General features: G+C 33.7%; 1 protein-coding gene across 4 annotated transcripts in view; it reads left to right on the forward strand.

Annotated features, from left to right (window-relative positions):
- Positions 1-21,566, forward strand: part of VTA1 (vesicle trafficking 1) — a 114,800-nt gene extending 93,234 nt beyond the window's left edge. For all 4 annotated transcript variants that reach the window (XM_074187708.1, XM_074187709.1, XM_074187711.1 and 1 more), the window contains 2 exons: positions 4,674-4,754; positions 20,456-21,566. In XM_074187708.1, the coding sequence (XP_074043809.1) occupies positions 4,674-4,754; positions 20,456-20,601 (227 nt within the window). In that variant the 3' untranslated portion in view covers positions 20,602-21,566. The remainder of the gene's footprint in view (positions 1-4,673; positions 4,755-20,455) is intronic.
- Positions 21,567-24,041: the final 2,475 nt, after the last annotated feature.

A 24,041-nucleotide genomic window follows, 5' to 3' on the forward strand; every position in this document is an offset into this window, starting at 1 on the left:
CTGACTCAGCTGTAGGTCCCAGGCCAAACCCACTTGGTCATTGTTTGAACTCTGATAGCTAAGAATAAAGGTAAATAAGTATTGTTTCTGTTTTTGCCAGAAACTCTGAGGGTCTTCCTCTACTAGATTATTTTTTTCAAGTAGGTAAAACAGACTGTTCTTTGCCTCATTTCTTACATAATCTTATCCCTGAATGGTCATTGCCTCAGTAAAACTGAGATCTGAGAAAGAACTGGGATGACAAATTATAAGAACCTTAAAAACATAGTGTTAAAATAAAATGATAGAAAAAAATAGATTAGACATTTTAAAGTTTATTCTCTAAGATCTTACTCTGTAGGTTGAAGCCATTCTGAGGTAATAACTACTACAAAGAACTGGGAAAGAAATCAGACTTAAGAGAGAATCAGAGAATAGAGAAAATCATTACTCTCCTGAGTGGTCTAACCATAGGAATTTGCACAATATCTTTACCCAAAACTGATCTAGAAAGATTATCATCCTAAATAAATTTTATTATCTGAACTCTGGCTATCTCTTCCTAAGAGGATGGTCTCTTTACATCTTGCTTATTATCCTTCTAGGTTTGTGATTGACATGGAGAGAGAGATCTTAATTTTTAACTAGGGAGTAAGATGATCCAAAAGAAGACTTTCCCTAAAATCCACAGTATAATTATTCTTTCCCACACCTTACCTTAAAAAAGGTCAAGGTTTAACATCTCACACCCTATACTAAGATAAGGTCAAAATGGGTGCAGGATTTAGACATAAAAGAAATAAGTCGGGGCAGCTAGGTGGCACAGTGGATAAAGCACCGGCCTTGGAGTCAGGAGTACCTGGGTTCAAATCCGGTCTCAGACACTTAATAATTACCTAGCTGTGTGGCCTTGGGCAAGCCACTTAACCCCATTTGCCTTGCAAAAACCTAAAAAAAAAGAAAGAAAGAAAGAAAGAAGTCAATTAAGAGAACAAGGAATAGTTAAATAGAGAACCATTATAAAAAACAAACTAGATAATTTTGATTACACTAAAATTAAAAAGGTTTTGTACAAACAAAACCACTGCAACCAAGATTAAAAGGACTGTAGTAAACTGGGAAATAGTTTTTACAAATAGTGTTTCTGACAAAGGACTCATTTCTAAAATGTATAGAGAACTGAGTCAAATTTAATTTTTAAAAAAAAGTCATTTCCCAATTGATAAATGATCAAAGCATATGGAAAGGCAATTCTCAGACAAAGAAATCAAACCTACCTATTGACATTTGGAAAAATTGCTCAAAATCATTAATGATTAGAGAAATACAGATTAAAATATCTCTGAAGTATACTACCTCACACCTCTCAGATTGATCAAAATGACTAGGAAGAATAATGATCAATATAGGAGAGGATGTGGAAAAACTGGGACACTTAATTGTTAGAGTTGTGAATTGATCCAACATTTCTAAAGAGCAATTTGGAATTATGTCAAAAGAGCAATAAAAATGTATATACTCTTTGATCCAGCAATACTACCACCAGGTCTATGTCCTGAAGAGATCATGAAAAGGACCAAAAATCCCACGTGTACAAAAGTATTTATAGTAGATCTTATTTTTTAGTGGCAAAGAATTAGAAATTAAGGGAATGCCCATCATTTGGGGAACAAATTGGTATATGTATGTGATGGAACACTGCTGTTCTGTAAAAAATCATGAAAGAAGGGATATCAGAAAAGCCAAAGACTTGCATGAACTAATACTGAGTAAAATGAGCAGATCCAGAAGACCATTATACATACCAGCAACTACATGGGGTGATGATCAACCATGATGGACTTGTTCATTTCAGCAGTAAAAAGACAATTTTAAAAGACTTATGATGGAAAAATACCATCCATATACAGAGAAGGAACTCTGGAGTTTAAATGAAGATCAAAACTTATTACCTTCAATTTTTAAAAGTTATCATATGTATTATGTTTTATGTAATTTTGTTACTTATAATGTTTTCTCTCTTCCATTTGGATCTGATTCTTCTCTCACAACACATTTGATTTAGATCTATGTTTAGCATGGTTGCAAAGCCTATATTAAATTGCTTTCTGTTAGGAACAGCAGGGAGGAAAGGGAGAGGAAGTAAAATTGTAAAGCTGAAAGCCTTGCAAAAAGAAAGATTAGTAAAAAAAAAAAAAAACTACCATTATATGTAGGTGGAAATATAAATAAAAGGTTTATTTAAAAAAAAAAGGGTTTCCCATTGCTTTAAGGCCATCTCCAGTTGTCCTGATCTATATCTTGTCACTGGACTCAGATAACTCTGGAGGAGAAAGTGAAGCTGATGACTTTGTATAGCCTTCCCTCAACTTAAATCCAATTCATTTGTAATTCTCACATCACCTTCCTGAAGTCATGATCTATTCAAAAAATGAATGACAAACAATAACCCAAACTTCTCATAAATACTCCAAGTTTTGCAGGTCTCTGATCTTCTGTCTTTCTAATTCTTGTCCCACAGTTATCACCTAAAAAATAAGATGATCGCAAGATCTCAATATCGTTAACATCAGCATAAACCAAAGGAGTCTAGAAATTCCTGTTTGAATTAGAACAGTTACCTTTATGCACTTTTTAGGAAAATATTAATGGGCTTACGTAGTAATGAGAAATTTAGGTTAAATGTATTAAGGTTTTTTTTTTTGCAATGATCTTAAGTAATGATGATGATGAAGCTATCCAAATGTAAAATTGTCCATAAAGTTTCAAGTTAATCATATTGAAGACAGGAAAATACCCCCCCAAGGAAAGGGGAGACTCAAAGATCAGATTTATTTGGGAGTGAAAACTCACCATTCTGATTCAGGTAGGTAAAAAAGACTTATATTTTAACTCACAAGTTACTAAAAGGTTCAAAGATTATTGCAAAGTATTCACAAGTTATTAAAAGTTCACAAAAGCTAATAATAAAGATATTTTAAAAGAGGAAAGGAAAAGGGTACAGCCAGGAGATGTGTTTGGGCTTAAACCTACCCTGATCTAGCATAGAGGAGGGGGTCAGCCAAACTTTTATGGGGAGTTTAACCCACCTCTTGTGCAGGGAGGAGTCAAGGGGAGGGGGTCAAGGAGTGACCCACCTGAATGTGACTAGAGTCAGTTATCTACCTTGGAAGGCTAAGAACCAGGAAGTTGGAGGAGGGGTTGGTGGATTTATATTTGAGAAGGTTAAACTAAACAATGGAGAGGGAGTCTGGCATACAGAAAATATTAGACCAACACACATAATAAATAGTTCCTTCCTTAATATTATAGGAAATGCTAAACAAATATTTCTCCTTCAACAACATGACTCCTTACAGTTGTCATTTCTTGAACATTACCATTCTGTGAATATTGTTCTAGATTATGTGTTATTAAAAGTTGATTAAATTTCATTGTATAATATAGGTCAAGCACTTCTAGTTTCTCTTCCTAATCTACTTTAATTCCTCTCTACCTTTACATTATTACCTACTACCAATCACCTCTTACCTCAAAATCTGAGTCTAAATTAGTATTCAATCTAATAATAGGAGTTCAAGGCATTGTGTATTTTGAAAATGGGTTCAGTACTCTTCCCTGCATTTAATAATAGTTTATATTTACATAATTTTAAAATCCACAAAGTACTCAATATACATTATCTCATTTGATCACTTTCACTTGATTAGTGACAAGAAGCTCCTTATTTCTAATGCACCTTGAACTATATTTGCACAATTGAGGAAGTGATTATTAACCTTTCTTTTCCATGAATTTTTTTAACTCTAATTAACCTTCCTGTTAATTAAAATTGGCAGTTACTAAGATGATATTATGTTTATGGCAATTTCCAAATTGAAATAAAAATGTATAGATCAACTCGTGCCACAGAGTGGTAAAGGACAACTATTATTTCCCAGGTGCAAGTTTATTGAATATGAGCTCTGTTCCTAGAGGATAAGCAGTTGGGGTGGGGGGGAGCCAGGTCTTATATAGGAGTACAAGAAAACTGTACCCCTTGTTGATTTGTACTGGAAAAGGGGTAGAATTCCTGTAGGCATAGTGTGAAGTATTCTATCAGGGTGTTCAGAGAGAGCAAAGGCTCATTTTGGATAATAAAGATTTCACAGTTTGTTATCATGTGTTGAGCTTCGGCTTCTGCTTCTACCTCCCTGTCCTTGTAGGATAGGACTGAGGGTTGCATCTAGTTGGCAGAATACAGAATACACAGATGGCTGTTATCAATTCAAGATTTACAGGAGGAGAATTGTTCTCAGGAATGGTAGCAAGAGATGTTACAAGAATATAATATCTCAGGATACACAAAGAAACCATAGAAAGGCTCAAGATTTAGTATTTTCATAGCATCAATACAGAATAATAATAATTCAACCAAGAGATTGAGGTCTAGTTTTTCTATCTACAATTATAATTTAAAGCACTATAAAATAATTACGTATGCCTGACAAAAAAAATACATATAAATTCTTAGTTTACTTTATCCCTTCACCCTGTAACTTCATTATCAAGTATATCAAATCAAAAATCTAATAAAGTCAGTGAGTATAGTTAGGCAATATAGTAAAGCTTCTATATGATTCCTTGCAAGTTTTCTGAGTTTATAATTTAGAGTTTGACACTTTCATACTTACTTGTACTTTATTGATTTGCAGGTGTAACAGGTAGTACCATCCAACCCACTCCACAGAATATTCCTGCTGTTGATCCAGCCCTTTTCAGTACTATGTCCATAGGTAAGTCTGTTTTTATTTGATTTGAATGTGTTTTATGAAGTTTTTATATTGTTTTCCATCTTATTTTTTAAAATAATAATAAATGAATTCTTCCATCATTACAAGGTTCTATAAACCCATTTGAGACTTATTTTTCTTTGGGATTTTTATTCTTGTTGTCTTCTCTTCTGGCCCTCAAGATTCACCCAGAATGCTTGAGGCCCAACCTTTACGTGTTGTGTGGTGTGGTGTGGTGTGTGTGTGTGTGTGTGTGTGTGTGTTGTAAATACCAATGATGTATTTGATCTCTCCTGTTATCTCACTATGTCATCATAGGATATATAGCTTCTTTTCTGATCATATAGTTTCTCAGTGAGAGCTCTTGTGCTCTATCTACAATTTTGATTTTTAAAATGCAGTATGTCTACATAACTGTCCAATGTACTTTGGGTCACCTGTGACATTGATTCTATGGAGATAATCTAGGATTTGCAACTATAAAAAAAATGCCATGAGAACATTTGTTTGAAAAAAAATGGGAGTTTACACAGGGGGGTGCACCTTCGGATTTTTACAAACAGTATATAGTTTCTCAGATGTGCTCCAGTTCTCTCCCTTCCTTTTGTACAAATGTGAACCTGCTTCAGTGGCCATCAACTTGCCTATCATATTCTGTAAAATGGATGTTTTTTATCCATTTAATTTTTCCTATATGATTGATTAGGGTATTCTTTTTGAAGTAATTTTGGATCTCAGTGAAGAAAACTTTGTAATATTTAAGCACGCTATCTTCAATTCAGTCAGTATTTATTAAATGCCTACTATTTGCTAAGTCCTAGACAGCCCTCTACTTGGGAAGTTTACAAAATACAAAAGACAACAGAAAAGGAGGTGAAAAGGGGCGCATATCATAATGGAATTGAATCCACTAGAGCAACTAGTGAGAAATGATCAAGCTGTTGGGGTTCTTTTTAAATGGATGCTTTTGCTCTGCCCTCTAGTCATAGAGGCAGAGAATACTGATAAGATAGGAGTGCCAAAATTATCTCCAGGATGATAAATTTCCGGGCTTTTGGGAGAGCATGAGTCAAAAATGTGTCAAATCCAAGGAATGCAGCTAGTTGAATTGTAATTGAAATTAAATTGATGGACCTCGATGCAGAAAAATCATAATCATCTAAAAGCAGAAAAAATTTAAGGACACTACTATTTATAGATAATCAGTTCATCTTAAATGTTACCATGTAGAAGAGAGCATTGACTTTATTTAGTCTCAATGGGCAGAGTAAGGAGCAGAAATTGCAGAGTAGTACCAATTAAATAAGATGAATTCTTGGGGAGGAGGAAGTGAGGTTTATTCATTACGTTTTGTTAAAAAATTGTTGCCCTTTTCTCTTCTCCACTCTCAAGATTTCAACTCTTGTTTCTCCTGCTTTCTCTCTCTCTCTCTCTCTCTCTCTCTCTCTCTCTCTCTCTCTCTCTCGTCTTCTAATAGGTTCCTTTTGCAAAGTTTCCAACCAAAGGTGTTTGTCAGGAATGCTGCTTTCCATTCCTGTAATATAATAAATGGACATAAAAAGTTGTTTTGATAGAAATTTTGTTTTATTGAGTCATGTGGCCAAATAGAGAAATGAAAGCCCAGAGAAGGCTTAGCAGCCTGTGTGCTTCATTTGTTCACTACAAATTGCAATAGGCTAATATCTACCTCAGCATAATTAAGCTTCAGTTGATAGAAGTTTGATACTTAAGTTTAAGTAAGCGTTAACAGCTAAATGCTTCATTTTTATGGAAAAGAACATTAGAACACTGGACTACAGGAATGTAACTTGGAAATCACTGATAATCACAATCTAAATCTCTAGATCATAATTTCATATATTATATTTAGTTTTCCAGGCTATCCTATTAAATCTTGCTTAACTCATTAAGGTCCTGAATTTTAGTACTGGTATTATCTTGAGTTGGTGGATCCTGAAAGTAGGAAATACTGAGGAGGAGACAGTTTCTTTCCTGTTCTTCGGCCTGGCATTCTTTTTGTTAATAGATAACTTCCTTGAATGACTTCCTATATCTTTTTTCTATACTTCTCAACTCTCTTTCCAGGTTCTTAAATGTATGTTGTCTGTGTGTGTGTGTGTGTGTGTGTGTGTGTGTGTGTGTGTAATGGGAAAATCTTCAGCCAACTAATTTTCTTCAAATTCTTTTTCTTATTTGCATAAAACAAGGCAACAATAGGATTTAGGTAGCTATCTTTAACTTTTTTATGGCAATTTTGTTTTCCTGATTGGCCACCATATTGTATTTAAAAATTGTTTAAAATGAAATCAAAATTGTGAAGTTATTAGTCAGTAATCAGTGTTTGTTAATCCCTTACTATGTGGCAGGCACAAAATGCTGAGTGCTGGGGATACAAAGAAAAGCAAAAGGCAGTCCCTACCTTTAATATCCTTACATGTCAACACCTAAAGATATGAAAAGGAGGTTAGGGGGGAACATGGTATAGTGGGATAAGAAATGATACATTGGCTGTCCTGAGGACCTCCCATAAGTGGATGATCTAAGAGGAAGAAAAGGGACAAAGGTGTGAAAGGTACTTGAAGGAGTAAGTTTCAGGGTTGATATGATCTTGCAAAGTGATTCTGCTAAAGTCCAGGAATGTTATATAGTTCCACATTATTATATTATTTAAATATAGAAATTATCCAAGAAACTCTTTGTTTATGTTTTAATTAATTGGATAATGACTTAAGTCTGTTACTTGCATTTTTTTTCCCATTCACACAAGAAATACAGTCAAAATGTCCAGTCAATTCAGTCTTTTTGGCAAAAATCCAAGATAGGAAAAGCAATAATTTTGTCTATTGTGACTAAATTGAGTACCTAGAGCTTTGGACATGTTCATTTTTATTCACAATTATTTTTTCCATGAAATTTTTAAAATTATATTGAGTTTATCAGTTGATTTTTCAAGTCTACTTTCATCATTATCAAAAAACATATTGTAAAGAACTCAGCAAAATATTGATAATCATTTACTTTGCCACATGAAATTTATTCAATTATTTTTGATATTGAGTCTCCATATCTAATCTAGACTAGAAATACATTGGCCATTCTGATCCCACTTCTAATCAAGGGAACATAGGAGTTGCAACTTGGGCTTCTTTGCTCCTCCTTTGGAAACCTGGTGGCCTCACTCTCCAGAATTTGCCATACCATTTTTAGACTTACCATATTGGAACTAAAATTTGTGAAAACACCTGATTAGCTTATTAACACATTACTGCTCAGAACTCTCCAACTCAAATCATCTACAGGCCTCAGTCACTCCAGTAGCAGGAAATATAGGCTACACCACCATGTACAGCTAGATACAACTTAAATAATTTTCTTCACCTCTTCGGTGGAATTAAGAGGGATACTTAGCCCATCATTGTGATCTTTGTAAAAGGCACCAAATAATAACTACTATTTTATTCTACATTCTACTTAATGACATTTCAGATCAATATATGAGTTTGAAAGCTATCCAAACTAAATTTATTGGAGAAAGTAAGATCTTCAAAAATAAATGACAAATATTATCTCATACATACACATCTATACATTTTCATTAAGTCTGTGGGAACTTGTTCTCTTGACTCAGTGTGACATCTGGACAAGTTTGTTTGGAATTGGTTCTGTTACTCAGTCCCCTGAGTATAGATAGCATTATGTATTCTTTGTTCCTGATAAGAGATAAAGGACTCCTGGCAATGGAGATTCATGGTAGCAAACATAATCTTAACTGGGGCATTCTAGAAGTTTGGAATTCAGTGTTTATTCTAGCTTTCCAGGTTTTATCAGAATATGAAAGGAGAAGGAAACAAAAAAAACTGAGAATTGAATAGCAGTTGAACCTGAAAGGAGTCGAGAAGGGGAAGAAACAAAGGAGAAAACTGAATATTGACAAGTAGCCTGAAGTTGTACTAGAAAATATTTATTAACCAATCGGTATACATTTAATAAGGACCTATTATGTACCAGGCACTGTGCAAAGCACTGGGGTTACAAAAGAAGCAAAAGATAGTTCCTGCTTCCAAAGACCTTACAGTTTAATGGGGAACACAAAATACAAATGCAGAACAAGCTATATACAGGATAAATTGGAAATACTTAACAGAATGAAGACACAGGAATTAAGATAGGTTAGGGAACAAAGGATGTCTTCATCGAATTGATCTCTTTTAGGGACTTTTGTTTCCATTCTATTAGATCTAATTCACTTAGATCCCCTTGTACAGTCATAAAATGTTAGAATTAGAAAGGACCTCATAGATCATTTGATGTGAGCTGTTACCCAAAGGATGAACCTCCTATACAATATTCCAGCAAGTAAGTTGTTATTCAGCTTCTGCCTGAAGATCTCCAGTGATGAAAACACTGCTTATACCCAAGAATCCCATTCTTAGGTGGTTGTGATGAATATATTTGGGGCAGTTAAGTAGCCGAGTGAGTTCCAGGCCTGGAGTCAGAAAGACCTGAGTTCAAACCTGGCCTCAGACATTGACCCTGCACAACATACTCATCCCTGTTTGCCTGTTTCCTCATCTGTAGAATGAGCTAGAGAAAGAAATGGCAAACTCCTTTCAATATCTTTGCCAAGAAAATCCAAAATGGGGTCACAAAGAGTAGGGCATGACTGAAACAATTGAACAACAACAAAAGAATTATTGAGATTTTCATTATATCAATTGAAAATATATCTTTGTAATTTCCACACATATGTTGATTCTAGGTCTGCCCTTCAAAAAACAAGTCTTACTTGTGACACACTGTTTAATATTAAAAGATGTCTAGTATGCTTTCCCAATAGTTTTCTCTAGGCTTATCTATCCTCAGTTTCTTCAACCAATCTTCATCTGAAAAGAGATTCTCAAACTGTGCTTTACACTATTTTAGACTACTGAGACCTTTTTGGGCCTACAAAGTCACAACTATTTTAATAATGTTAAGATGTTTAAACTTGAATATGATATTTTTAAATATAATCCATATTATTGTGGTTCGTTCTTTGTTTTCAAAGAAGATTGATGGCATCATGGTATTGGGATCAGGGTACAGTGTGCTTTGGTTATGACTGCTCAGTTCAATACAATTTGGAAGGTACTCCCACAGATCAAGCACAAATGGTCCATTAGGATATTTAGGATACAGATAGCTCTGGATTTTTGCAGCTTTCCTATCCTTTGTGATTCTGTGATCCTACTTTGCTCTTAAAATATTGTGCCTTCTTTGATATGGGCAAATGTACCGATACTGGGCAGTCCTGTGCCTGTGTTTTTCATATCTCACAGTCAGTGCTAAAGTTCTTCATAAATACTTTGAGAGTATTGTTATACCACTTTTTTGTCCATCATGTGAAAGCTTACTTTATGTAAGTTCTCTGTAAAATATCTTTTGGGTAAGTACATTTGGCATTAGCTTAGAAACAAAATCTCCCTAGGGTCCTCAATAATATTTAAGAATCTAAATGACTCCTAAGGCAAAAAACTTGAAAATCAGTGCCTTACCTTTGTTGACATTCTCCAGATTGTCAATGTCCTTTCTATGATGTGACTGCTAAGACTGGGCACATTATTACAAATATAATCTAATCAAGGAAAAATCATTTCTCACTGGGGACATTAGATTCAATTCCCACATCACAGTATTAAACTAAAATTATACTGTTAAAAACCAGTGGGGGGGGGGGGCGGCTACGTGGTGCAGTGGGTAGAGCACCAGCCCTGGAGTCAGGAGTACCTGAGTTCAAATGTGGCCTCAGACCCTTATTGCCTATCTGTGTGGCTGTGGGCAAGTCACTTAACCCCATTGCCTTGAAAAACCCTTAAAAAAAACACCAGGTATTTTGTTCTCTTAAAAAAAGTTTTTGACTTAAGTATATGAATATTTTTTTTAAATATTTAATAAGGGGCAACTAGGTGGCACAATGGATAGAGCACTGGCCCTGGAGTCACGGGTATCTGAGTTCAAATCTAGCCTCAGACACTCGATAATTGCTAGTTGTGTGACCTTGGGCAAATCTCTTAACCCCATTGCCTTAAATAAATAAAAAAATTAAGTGCTTCCATCAGTCTTCCAGTTCAGCAGTGAAGCAGATGGATGCATCATCTTTAATCCCATTTCCACTGATAAAAACTAATGATATTGAATCACTTAACAATACTAAGGACTTTGGTAGCAAGAATCTTCTTTTCTAGGTATTCATTAACTCTAACTTTGAGGAAACAGAAATTGCAAAGCAATTAATTAGCATGTCACAGAACAATACTTGCTTTCTTTTCTGGGTGAGGGTGACAGAGCAGGGCTGCAAATAGGACTGATAGTCTAATAAGAAATGCTTTTCCCATGACTCTTGGGCTCAGAGTCCCAGGCTATTTTCAGGGTCTGAAGGGAAGAAGAAGGTGGCAGTTTGATTCTCTTAGCACATCATGACTCCTCTCTGTTCTTCCCATTGCCTTGCTGGATAGTTTGTCACCAAAACAGTGAGATTGAATGGGAGGCTTCCCAGGCTTTAGTGCCTACATCTTATCTTGCTTCCAACTTTTTTAGTTTTTCCCTTGTTTGTTTGGGGTGCAATGGGAGGGTGGCGAGAATACTAATATTGTTCACCAGAATTTGAACTGTTTCTCTTAGCTTCATGTCATTAGCAAATCTACATCCTAATCATAATTTTGCTTTTTTAAAGCTGTTTTTGATGTCTTTTGTTTTTATATTGCAGTCATTTCTAGTAATCACAATTTCCATGGGTTTCGAATAACAAAAAAATAACAGTTAAGTGGATATAACTGATAAAGTACCTATCTCTGACAGTCTTTCCTTATGGACTCCATCTAATTTACAAAAGGAGGGAACTGTTTGTCCTCAAGACCAAAATATTCTTTATAAATATTCAGTTTGAGTTTCTTTTGGTGGTCTCTCAATTACTGTTACATCATGTATATTTTATGTTCTTGTTCTTTTCTACATCATTTTGTACATGTCTTCCTATTTTTCTCTGAATTCTTTAGATTCATTATTTCTTACTACATATTTCATTACAATTTTCATATACTCTTGCTTATCAAGCCATTTACCATTTGATGTATATCTACTTTTGTTCCCAGCTACTACAAAAATACTATTATTAATATTGCATACTATGCAGAGCCCTTCTTTTTGTCTTTTACTTATGTTATATGCATTAGTGAAATTACCAGGTCATAGATTATGGGTAGTTTAATGACTATCTTTCCATGTCAGATTGTTTTCCAGCTCAGTTCTACCAATTTGTATTGTTTCCTGTCTTCCTGTGCCTTTCCAACATGACTGTTTTCATCTTTGATAATTCTTTGCCAAATTGTTGGGAATGAGGTGGGACTTCACATTGGTTTAAATTTATATTTCCCTTATTTGTGTTTTTAATTTTTTTTTCAGTAAGTCATTGACATTTCTGTATTGCTCCTTTTGAAAACTTCATATCCTTTAATATCCTTTAAAATCCTTCATATCCCTGTTATCTATTACAGTGGTTCTTGTTCTTGTATATTCATGTAAATTCCCTATCCATATTTTAGATCTCAGACTTTTATCATTGATGTTTTATGCAAAGGTTTTTTTCCATTCAATGATTTTTCTTTTTTTCTAGCTGAATTGATTTTGACCAAGGAAAAAGACTTTTAATTTTGTGTAATCAAAGTTTAAATTTCCTCTTTGATTAGTTCTTTGTCTCTCTGTAATTATGAAAATCATGTTCTCTGATTTTTTTTATTATAAATATATCTCCTGTTTTGTAATGTTATATTATATTAATGGTGTGATTTTTTTTTGAGTTTTATGTTAAACATGGTTATAGCATGCTTGACTCATTTCATAAAAGTTCTCATCAGAATTGAGCTAAGGAAGGAATCATGTAGCATTTTCCTAAGCTCCCCCTGTTAGTCATTACTCTTTGGATCCAGTCATACCAGTCTGTACCTACCTCACTTTAACTCTACCTTGTCCACAAGGATTACTTATTTACTTAATTAATGAATTATATATTATATGGATAAAGGGAATAAGGATTAATTTCTCCTATATCAGTGATATTTCTCTAAACCATGATAGTATCATGGAAAAACTGTAATAATCTTGTATTGTATTGTCCCATCTGTCCATTCACTACAAATCAACAAATTTTGAACAAAAGACCCTATCCATATGTAAGATGCCAGAGATACAAAATTAAAAAACTATTTAGATCTCTGAGCCAGAACTGCTTTCAAGACTTTCTCTGCCTCCCACCTAAGTGGGGCCCTGCCCCAAGAGCATCTCCAGCTCAGGACTGCCCTGTGGAACAAGACCTTTCCCATTTTTCATCTCACAAAGCTTTATACAAAACAACCTTGGAACCCTGGACTCCTGAAAGGGCTCCCACACCTCCTCCTTTTCTCATTGAATTTCAGTTTCTGACTCATGGACTTTCTTTATTCTCCATCTCCTGCTCACATGCTAGGAAATTTCACATACATTTTAATATTCTCTCAAATATCATTATTTCTAAGATCCTCAGTTTACTTAGTCTAATAACTTACTGCTCCACCCTGTCTCTACTATTTACAGAGATGATCATATCCTTGACCATGCTAGCAGGTGGCTAGAGCACTGGGCCTAGAGTCAATATGACCTGAGTTCCAATCCTTCCTCAAACAAATGTTTACTAGCTGTGTGACCCTGGACAAATTTCTTAACCTCTGTCTGCTTTAGTTTTTTCAATTGCAAAGTGGGAATGATAATAATAATAATAATAATAATAATAATAATAATAATAATAGCACCTAACTCCTAGGGTTGTTGTGAGGATAAAATGAGATATTTGTAAAATACATGGCAAATAGTAATAAATGTTTGTTACCATCCTTCCAACATGTATGACTATATCAGTTCCATTTTCATGGACTTCAAAGCACCATATCGAATCATAATCTTTTATCATTCTATCTATTTGCTTTCTGATCCCTAACCAACACTTTCCTTCATTCTTCTTATGTCCCTGATTTCCTTCATTCTTCAGTTCACTGCTATTTCCTTTCCTCAATTCTCTTGTTCCCTTGTCCTGTTTTTAAGTGTGCCTTGCCAAGCTTCAGCCTTGAATTACTTCTACTATCCACCTCTGTTCCTTTTGTTCTCGTGAAAAGAGAAAATCACAAACACATTTCATCAGGGTTCTCACTACAGCTTAGCAAACATTCTGTTCCTCCCTAATTGAGTCAACGTCTCCTCTTTGCAGGAAATATTCCAAATCTTATTTTCTCTACTTAAAACTCCACTACCCTCCTGCCTCAGTTTCTTCTCTGAGAACCTTGACTCATACTTTACCAAAAAATTGAAAACCATTCTACATGTGCCTTTGATACCAGCCCTTCCCAGCTACTCTAACAAAAAAACACACTCATCTAGACTCTCTCAATTATCCTTACTTTCATACTATCTACTAGTTTTTCTCTACTGACTACAAATATTCCAATGTCTGTCCTATCCCTAAAGAATCTTCATTTGATCCAACTAGTTATAATCCTCTAAGGTGTCTCCCCTTCATGGCTGAACTCTTTGAGAAAATCTATCATCAGAGCCTCAATATCCCTTCCTTTCTCTTTAAGACCTTCTGCAGTTTAACTTCCAAACTCATTGAACTGAAACTGGCTTCTCCTAAATTATTACTACTTCTTTCTTAATTGCCAAATTGAATGGCTTTTTCTTATTTTTGATCCTCCTTAACCTCTCTGCAGCATTTGAGACTGTCACTCATTATCTTCTGGATATTCTAAAAATTTGCATATAATAGTATAAGACAGGCTCTAATAAAAAGCAAAAGAAGTAGAGTGTTATGGGAAATGTAAAGAGATTACTTTGAACTATAGTTGTTGGAAGTAATAGCTGAGTTAAGTCTTAAAGAAGGAAATTTTAGCAGATAGTGTGGAAAAAAGTCTTAATGGGTATAAGGGACAGCTTTCACAAAGAAGGCAGTAGGTCCAACAAAGAAATTTAATAATTTTTTGTGAAACAGAATAATACACAGTGGACACATCAAAAATAAGAACCTTGGGAGAAAACAAAGATAAAGTTCCTACTACATGCCAGGTTGTTACATACTTTACAAATATTATTTCATTTGTTCTTAATTATAGGTACTATTATCATTCCCATTTTTGTGAATAAGGAAACTGATTTGCCCAAGTTCACATAGCTATTAAATCTCAGGGGTTAGATTTGAACTCAAGTCTGACTGGCTTAAAGTTTAATGCTTTATCTCTAGCATTACTTTGTTTCCTTAAGAATGATAAATTTCCTTTTAGGTGTGTTAAGTTTAAAGTTGTTGCAGGACATCCAAGTGATGTTCTTCAGGTAGTTTAGAGCACAGGGTTGGATGTATGGATTTAGGCATCATCCACCTAGACATGATAATTAAAACCATGGCAGTAGATGATAACACCAAAGAACATAAAGAAAGATCCTTTGAGGTCATTCACTGCTAAGAATATAAGGCATATGATTTATTACAGAGAGAAAAAAATTAGATGAGAAGAAAATTTAGTAGAGGGTGTCAGGTTAACCAAGAGAATCAGTTTCCTCAACTGTAATATAAAGAAGTTTGCATCTGTGACTTCCAAAGTCCCTTCTGTCTTTAAATTTATGGTTCCATAAACTGGTCTGACCCCACATGAAGCTTTATGTTCCAATTTAGTTACCACAATTCGAGACTATTGATAATCTGGAGAGTTTCCAGAGATTAATGACTAGGTTAGCAAAGGTCCCTGAGTTCATGCTATCAGAGGAACTGAGGCTATTTAGCCTTAAGATATAAAGACTTCAAAAAGCTGTCTTAGTTGTATTGAAGTTTTTTGAAGGGCTTCCCTCTGGAAAGGGAATTTAGTCTTTTTTTCTATTTGGCATGGCATGGCAAGGCAAAAAAGCATTTATTAAGCTTTTACTATATGCCAGACATTGTGCTAAGAGTTGAGGACACACGTACTAGAAAAAAAAGAAAAGCAGTTCCTGAAACTTACATTCTAATGGAGGAAGATTATACACTAAAGGGAGTTGAAAAGTTAGAGGTCAGAGGAGAGGCAAAGGGGTGTCTTTTCTATAAATGAAAACAAGAAAAATAATTGTTTTCTAAATTTTTTTCTTTTATGATAGCCATACTTAAAGATCTTTCTAACCTCTCATTGATTCTTTCTTTGATCATCTTTTTTTATAGTTATTTTTATTTTTTCTAGCATTTTGATTTTCAAGCCATCTCCCTTCCTCCCTGCACTAGACACGTCAAACATTTGACACAGAAACGTATGTAAAACATACAATACATACTTTCATATCAGTTCTTTCTCTGGAAGTGAATAGTCCTGCTTTCAGAACGACTTATAATTTCTCATATTTTAAAATTCCATTACTTTTATTTTATAAAACCCTTAATGTTTAGTTACAATTGAATATAGTGTTTCAAAATTAGCTTTGTTGTCAGCTTGCATCTTCTGTAATTGACTTGAAAATTCATATTACTCAGATTAACTTAGTCATTTACAGTTACTCTTAATATTATTGCTATTAACTATGTGCAGTGTTTTCTTGCATCTCCTCATTTCACTCTTCATTATTTCTTTCTGTGTTTTTCTAAAAGCAACCTGCTTGTCATTTCTAACAGGACAGTTAGAACTGTATGGTACAGTGAATGAAGCACCAGATCTAGAGTCAAGAGGACCCATATTCAAATGTGGTTTCAGTTACCTTGGAAAAGTCACTTAATCTCAGTTGTCTCACATCTACGGTCATCTCCAGTCATTTTGATTCATATCTGACCACTGGATCTAGATGACTCTCGAGAAAGTGAGATTGGTGACTTAGCACAACACCCTTTCACTCAAATTGACTTCACTTGCATGTAATGGCATCAGTTGCCTGATGCCCTGATCTTCTTTAAGAGTCAAAGCCCAGGGGTGCAGTGGATAGAGGGCTGGCCCTGGAGTCAGGAGTACCTGAGTTCAGGTCTGGCCTCAGACACTTAATAATTACCTAGCTGTGTGACTTTGGGCAAGCTGCTTAACCCCATTTGCCTTGCAACACCCCCCCCCAAAAAAAATGAAAGACCAACATCATTATCAAAAGAACAGTATTATTCCATTGTAATCATATACTACAAGTTATTCAGCCATTCCCCCAAATGAGGGGCATCCCCTCAATTTCCAGTTCTTTGCCATCACATAGAGAGGTGCTATAAATATGTTAGAACATAGAGTTTCTTTTTTTTTTCCTTGATCGCATTAGAAAACAGATCTAATAGTGGCAACTCTTTGGGCATAATTCCAGATTGCTTTCCAGTTGTATCAATAGTATATTAATGTCCCAATTTCCACATTCCCTCAAATATTTGTCATTTTTCCCTTCTGCCATTTTAGCCAATCTGATAGGTGTGAGATAGCACCTCACAGTTTTAATTTCCATTAATCTAAACAATATTTAGATTTAGAGTTTTTTTTACTATATATATATCTTTTATTTCTTCCCAGAATTTCTTATTTGTATCCTTTGACCATTTATCAATTGGGGAATGATTCATATTCTTGTAAACTTGATTCATTGACTCAATTTGAGATAAGAAACTGTCTATAAAATTTTTTATAATGTTTTTAATGTTGACTAAGAGCAGAAAAATTTTTAATTAAAAATTTAATTTTAATTTACTATTTTCCTAATGATGTTTTGTTTTGTTCCTACATTTACTATGTTGACATAAAGGTTTTTTTTCTTTTTTTAGATTTAGAATTTGTAGCATAAAACTAAAACTACCAACTGGATTTATTAAGCTTCCATGAAATAAAAATAATATTATTAGCTTTTCTTTAACTTTTACATAGTTAATGAACTCATAATTTATCACTTCTGATAAAGGTGGAGCCTGCTTATTAGCAATATTGTCAATAATAGGTATATTTAATTTATAAACTAAAAGAGTAAAAAGAGTTGCTAATGTACTAATATATTTATATCTTAATGTTAAAAATAGCACAATGTTAAAAAAAAAAGTACTAAGGCCAGTATTGTAAAAATAAGATTAGATTTTTCACTGTAGGCTTCCTTCCCAGTAAATCAGCTAGATTCTGGACCAGTACTTTGAATATTTTCTTGGCATTAAAAATATTAAAGACAAAATGAAAGAGTATTTAGCTTAAATTTTATTTTTGCCCAGTTAGTTAGCATTAATTCACCCTTAGGGTGATTGATTTACAACTGGAAGGTACCTCAATAGTAATTTTCTTCATTTTAACAATTGAAGAAACTTGAGGCTTCGGGAAGGACTTCCCTAAAGTCATAACAGCAACAAGTTATTGTTAAAGTTGGAATCTGAACTCAGATCCCCTCATTCCACAGTTGTTGCTCTTTTTTCTATAAAAACTGCTTGAGTGAATTTTCTTACTTTGCTTCTTTCCCTTTCTTTTGTCTCTCCTTTCTTACTTCTTTCTTTCCATCTCTCCTTCCTGCTTTCCTTATTTTTGCTTTATTTGTGTGTATGTATGTGTGCATATATGTATACATCTATGTATATACAAATAAGCTTTTTCTGTAATAGTATAGTATCATTTCTTAATCCCAGGCTGAAACATACCTTTTTGAACTGAATATACTGATATATTCAGGTTTAATGTAGAAAAAAGAAAAATGCCTGTGTTTAATACATTCAACAGAAAGTATAGAATGTGCTTTCATTTTAGCATGGAATTATTTGTTAATTTTTGTTGCTTGACTTTTTGTTTATACAGTACAGTAACTTAAATGTTCAAAAGTATTTTGTTTTTTTTCCTTTATATTCACTATAAATCCCATCAATAATAATGTAGATATATATATTTGAGTATATTTTTAAACTGAAAATAATTCTTTTCTTTTTATTGATAATTTATTCTAATGTATCTAACTTCATTTAAATAATTTGCCCTAATTGTAAATTTTAGACAATTTTAATTAGGGTGATTATCTGCTTAATTTCACTTTAAGTTCTGAATATCTGGATTTTCTGTGTACTTGAATGACATGAAACAGATAATTGCAACAGCTTTTTTGACTATAGAGTCATGCAATTAATCAAGTGTCATTAACTTATCCCACAAACAGTCCTCTAATCACTTGTTCTTATTAGTATTTTCATAAATTCTCAAAGAAATAAACATTAATCGCCTCTTTCAAAGGGTTATTGAGAGTTTTTTGTTTTTATTTCATGCCACAATAGTCCCCAACCAGATTTGAAATTCGTCATAAATAGAACTGATAGTAATGAAAATTTTGTACTTTTTAAATATCTTTGCCTGAATTATCTATTTAGCTGCCCATTATCTATTTGACACTCTTCACTTTGTATAAAAGTAAATTATTTTCTACCTAGATATCTCTCTCTCTCTCTCTCACACACACACACACACACACACACACACACACACACACACACAGACAACACAGACAAAGTTTATTTTTTTTCTTTCAGCAATATCTAGATGGTAATTTAAGCAGACTTTTTCTGTCATTTTGACAGCAGTGTTAATCAGGAAAATTTTCAAAAAGTTAAAGACAGTTCTACTTAGAAGTAAATATTTGCTTTCAGAAAGACTTATAATTTCTCATATTTTAAAATTCCACTACTTTTATTTTTAAAAAACCTTAATTGTTTGATTGTAATTGTATATGGTGTTTCAAAAATTAGCTTAATCCTCACCCTGCAAAAATCTGGTCAATTTTTTTTTCAAATCTAATTGAATTATTAACAGATGGCTCCCCTAAATAAATTATCATCTGTTTTATTGATACACGGGGACTCTAGAACTGTGTATATCTATTGCCCTGTTGTTATATAGAGACCTTAGATACATGAAAAGAAAAACCCATTTCTCATTATACTTTACCATAAAAAGGCAATCTTGGTGTTTTCAGAGTGGGACAAGATTTAGCCATAAGTCATAATAGTTTGCTAAGACTTCAGACTTTAGAAATGCCAGAAACTCATGCTTGATAGATCTCTATTAGTTCCCACCTTTGTAATCAAAAAAAATTGCACAGATTTATAAAAATAAATTCAAAATGATCATTCTTTGAATTAAAAAATATGAGTAAACATTGGTAACCTTTGTTTTTTAAAGAGAGTTCAAGAAAATAAAATTTTGAATTCCTGTTCTCCAAAAGGCAGTGGCAGAATTTTTATAGAGAAAAATTCCATTTAAAAACATAAACTTTAATATGAAGTGCATTCCTTTATTTTTTGTCTGGAATGATAGAACTGTATTCTAGTTCAAATGGGAGTTGAAGTTTTAGTCTGTGTGTATTATTCCATGAAAAGACTTCAATGATTCCAGCATAAACACAGAAGCCACTGTCTTGATTTCATCCACAATGTAACACTCTTGCAGTTAACTTGCTGAAGTATAAAAGCTTTTTTCTTGCTTCTGAAAGGGAAACTATAGTCTATATTTGTATCATACAATGAAAACATGTCATTTTGTTCTTTTAATTTCTATCAAGTGTCAGAAAAGAAACACAACTGCAATAAAATAGAAGTGAAAATAAAATGATCTGAAAGTCATAAATACTGAATATTAAACATTGATTTAACCTAATTGGGTAGCTTGCATCCACTTTTCATTGATTTTCAATTCTTTCTTACTCTTTTCTTGCAGGGGATGTCCGTCTAACACCAGAGGATTTTGCCAGAGCTCAGAAATACTGCAAGTATGCAGGCAGTGCTTTGCAATATGAAGATGTGAGCACTGCTGTGCAGAATCTACAGAAAGCCCTCAAGTTGCTGACCACAGGCAGAGAATGAAGCCTTTGTCCAAAACATTCATGTATTTTTGGCCTGAAGAACTAACACTCCATTACTCCATCTTCAGCCCACCAGGAACATAATGATAAGAAAGGCTCCAGTTCCATTGAACACAACAATAAAACCTGTGTTTATATATCCGGTTCCTGCTGTGGCCTTCATCAACAGCCTCAACCAGCTTTTATTTCCCACTTCATGGAACCAGTTGTGTTTGGGTCCAGTGGGGTGATGTTATCAAGATACAGAAAATGCACAAGGAACTGTTGAAAACAATGAAAACAGAAATTTCAATAAAATCTATTTATACTGGGAATAACTTAGTAATTCAATTTACATATATTATTAAGGAAAAGAAAAGCATCTACAGACTGTAGGCAGACATATGCTGTTTTACTGTATTAAACTGAACTTGAATTTAATTTAAAGCATTCCCAAAAATATCCTGTATCAGAGATCATATTTGAATTTCACCTCAAGAATTTTTTGGTGAAAATCATTAGATAATCATTGGAAGATCATTTTGAACACTCAATTTATGTTCATGTTAAGTGCTACTAAATTAAAAACCATAAATTTTCTTAACAGGAAATAAAGTTAAAAAGGTATGGAGGCCTCAAGTACAATAAGTGCTCAGTGAATATGTGTATAATTTAAATAATGCAGGTTTCAAAACTGCTTGGTTTTATACATTGACTTTTGGAGTAAATTAGTATGACTTACTTTCCATAGGAAATTTAATTTTACCTTTTCCACAGAGTAAAAAGACATTAGTACTAATGTCTGAGAATTTGGCCCTTTGAATTAAGATACTGAACTATTACTAGTGAAGTCTGTAGATTTTATAATTATGATCTTGGAGTTTGGAACTGTTTAGTGTGTAAGTTTTATTCTTGGGGATTATGGTGTTATATATATGTGTTATACTTGCATCCATATTATGTAAGAAATAAAAACAAAAAATTCTTTTAACTAGCACAATTTATTGAATGAGACCAATGTCTGTTTTATACCACATATTGCAATTGACATCTTTTAGAAAAGATATTTTTAGTTGAGAAATACAAATATGTATCACACTATCAAGTGGCAAGCATCCTATATGATTGGTTTATAAAGCAAACAAATTTAGCAAACAATACATTTGAATTAATTGGTGTACATAATAAGTCCTATTCAGATTGCAAGTTCTGTCAAACACCTTGTTTGACAACATATCTGAATAATAACACCCATGTATTTTCATGAGTCAATCTTTTTTAAAAAACTTAATGCCCATCTTTCTTTAGGTAACTATCTATATCTGTGTTTCAAAACAACTGATTTTTTTCAGCATCTTTAAATAAGATAATGTGTGTGTATGTGTATTTAAGAACCTGAAATACCAAAAGAATTAAAAATGCCTATTCCTACAGACACCCCCCCTATAAACTACTTCTATCAGTACATAGATCTTGGACAGAAGTAGAAAATAAATAATAAACTGAGCCCAAAGTCAGACATTGAGAGCCAATCTGCTAAGAATGCCTTTAGGAAATTGAAGCTCTCTAACAAAATCACGTTTCTCCCTGAAACAAAGATTCATATTTTTAATATCAGTAATGCATGGTTATAAGTCATGGAAACAAAAACTGAAATGAAAGATCATTCAAAGGACACCATAGAGGCATATGATGATAGCCTTTAGGCCATAACACATTACAAATGACTTAATACAGTAGTGTAAAGAGTGTCATCATCAGTGAAATCTATGGCCAGGGGAACAAGAGAAAGCCAATGGATAGCTCACAAGTCCCAGGGATATCCATGCAGCATAGTCAGAACACAAAGAAGGCTTCAAAAGCATATCATTTGGATTCCTGTGGTGGATTTATTGGAGGGCATGAATGAGAGTCACACAAGATAGACAAACATGATGATGCTATCTGCATTGTTGAAAGTACACCAGTCAAAATTTAAACATTCAATTAAACTATAGTAAAAAAAATGTATGTTTGTGTGTATATACTAATATATACATGCATGTATATGTGTTGTGTATATAAATATAAATATGGTATATATACATATACACACCTACACATGCCAAATTAAGGAAGGAATCAAAAGAAAAAGCCTCATGAGGAGATGGTTGCTGAGTAAAGCTTTAAGCTAGAGAATCTAAGTGGAGATGAGCAAGGAATACATTGCCAGACCTGGTAGACCACCTAGTCAAAGTCACAAGGGTGAAAAATGGAGCATTGTATGATAAGGAATAGCAAAAAGAGCAATTTGGTGGGATCATGGAATCCTTAAAGGGGAGAATACATAATAACCCTGAAAAGTTAAGCTGGGACCAGACTAGGAAACCCAAACAGAGCAGTTTGTATTTTGATGCTAGAGGCAATAGGAAATCATTAATGCAGATTAAGTAGAGAAATGACATGGTCAAATTTGCCTATGCTTCAGGATAGACTTTTAGAAACTGAATAAGAGAAGAGTAGAGGTAAGGAGACAAATTAGGAAGCAGCCCACCCAGATAATGAGGGCTTGAAGCATGATAGTGACTCTGAGTTGAAAGAATGGGATTGATTTAATTTTGAACACCTATGGGGAGTATGGGAGAAATTGGAGATAAATCCATGTTATAAGATCAAAGATTTTAAATTGGAAAGAATTTAGATGTCATCTAGCCCAACTCTGCTCATTTTGCAGATGAGCAAACAGAAATAAAGTATTTTGTTAATTCAACCCCATCTTTTTCGCTGGTATTGGCCATATGGTTTGTCATTCAGAAGCCTTAAAGAGCTATACTTCCTGGTTGTTTATACTCAGGTGAAAAGAAAGCATATCAACAAGTAGCCAATCTTCTTGATCAGTCAAGTCCCAAAGAAAATTTTAATACCTCTTAAAGAAAACAGCAAGCTTAACCTATGCAGGAAAGCTAGCCCAGCCTACATCATGGCTCTATCCCTAGCATCAAGGGTGACAATATTTATACACATGTATACAAAAAATATACAAGATAAACTCATCAACTTAAAATTTCCAGAACACAGTTTGTAGAAATACTGAGCATTTTTTTTTTGTTAAATTAGTATCAAGGAATAAACGAGGAAGGTCTCAAATTGGGAGGACTCTGTGGAAACTGATGTGAAGTTATGGGTAAAGAAGGTACATAGGCATGGATGAGTTACTAGCTACTCAGCTGGAAGGAATTTTCAAATTAATCAAGTCACAAATCCATTTGGGGCATTTGAATATTGAATAAATCAATCAAAGATGACTCAAATTCATATAATTCCTTCCAGGTTACTATGTACTTTCCTTCAAGTCTTCAAAAGATATCAATCACTTTATTACATGAGGATTGAATATATTCCATAGGTGATGCTCTTCATCCTGCCTGGCACAAGCACTTAAGAGAGTGCTTTGCTGTTCAGTTCACCTTAATCCAATCACAT

This window comes from Macrotis lagotis, chromosome 5 (assembly GCF_037893015.1).
Source record: "Macrotis lagotis isolate mMagLag1 chromosome 5, bilby.v1.9.chrom.fasta, whole genome shotgun sequence".
Taxonomy (NCBI): domain Eukaryota; kingdom Metazoa; phylum Chordata; class Mammalia; order Peramelemorphia; family Peramelidae; genus Macrotis; species Macrotis lagotis.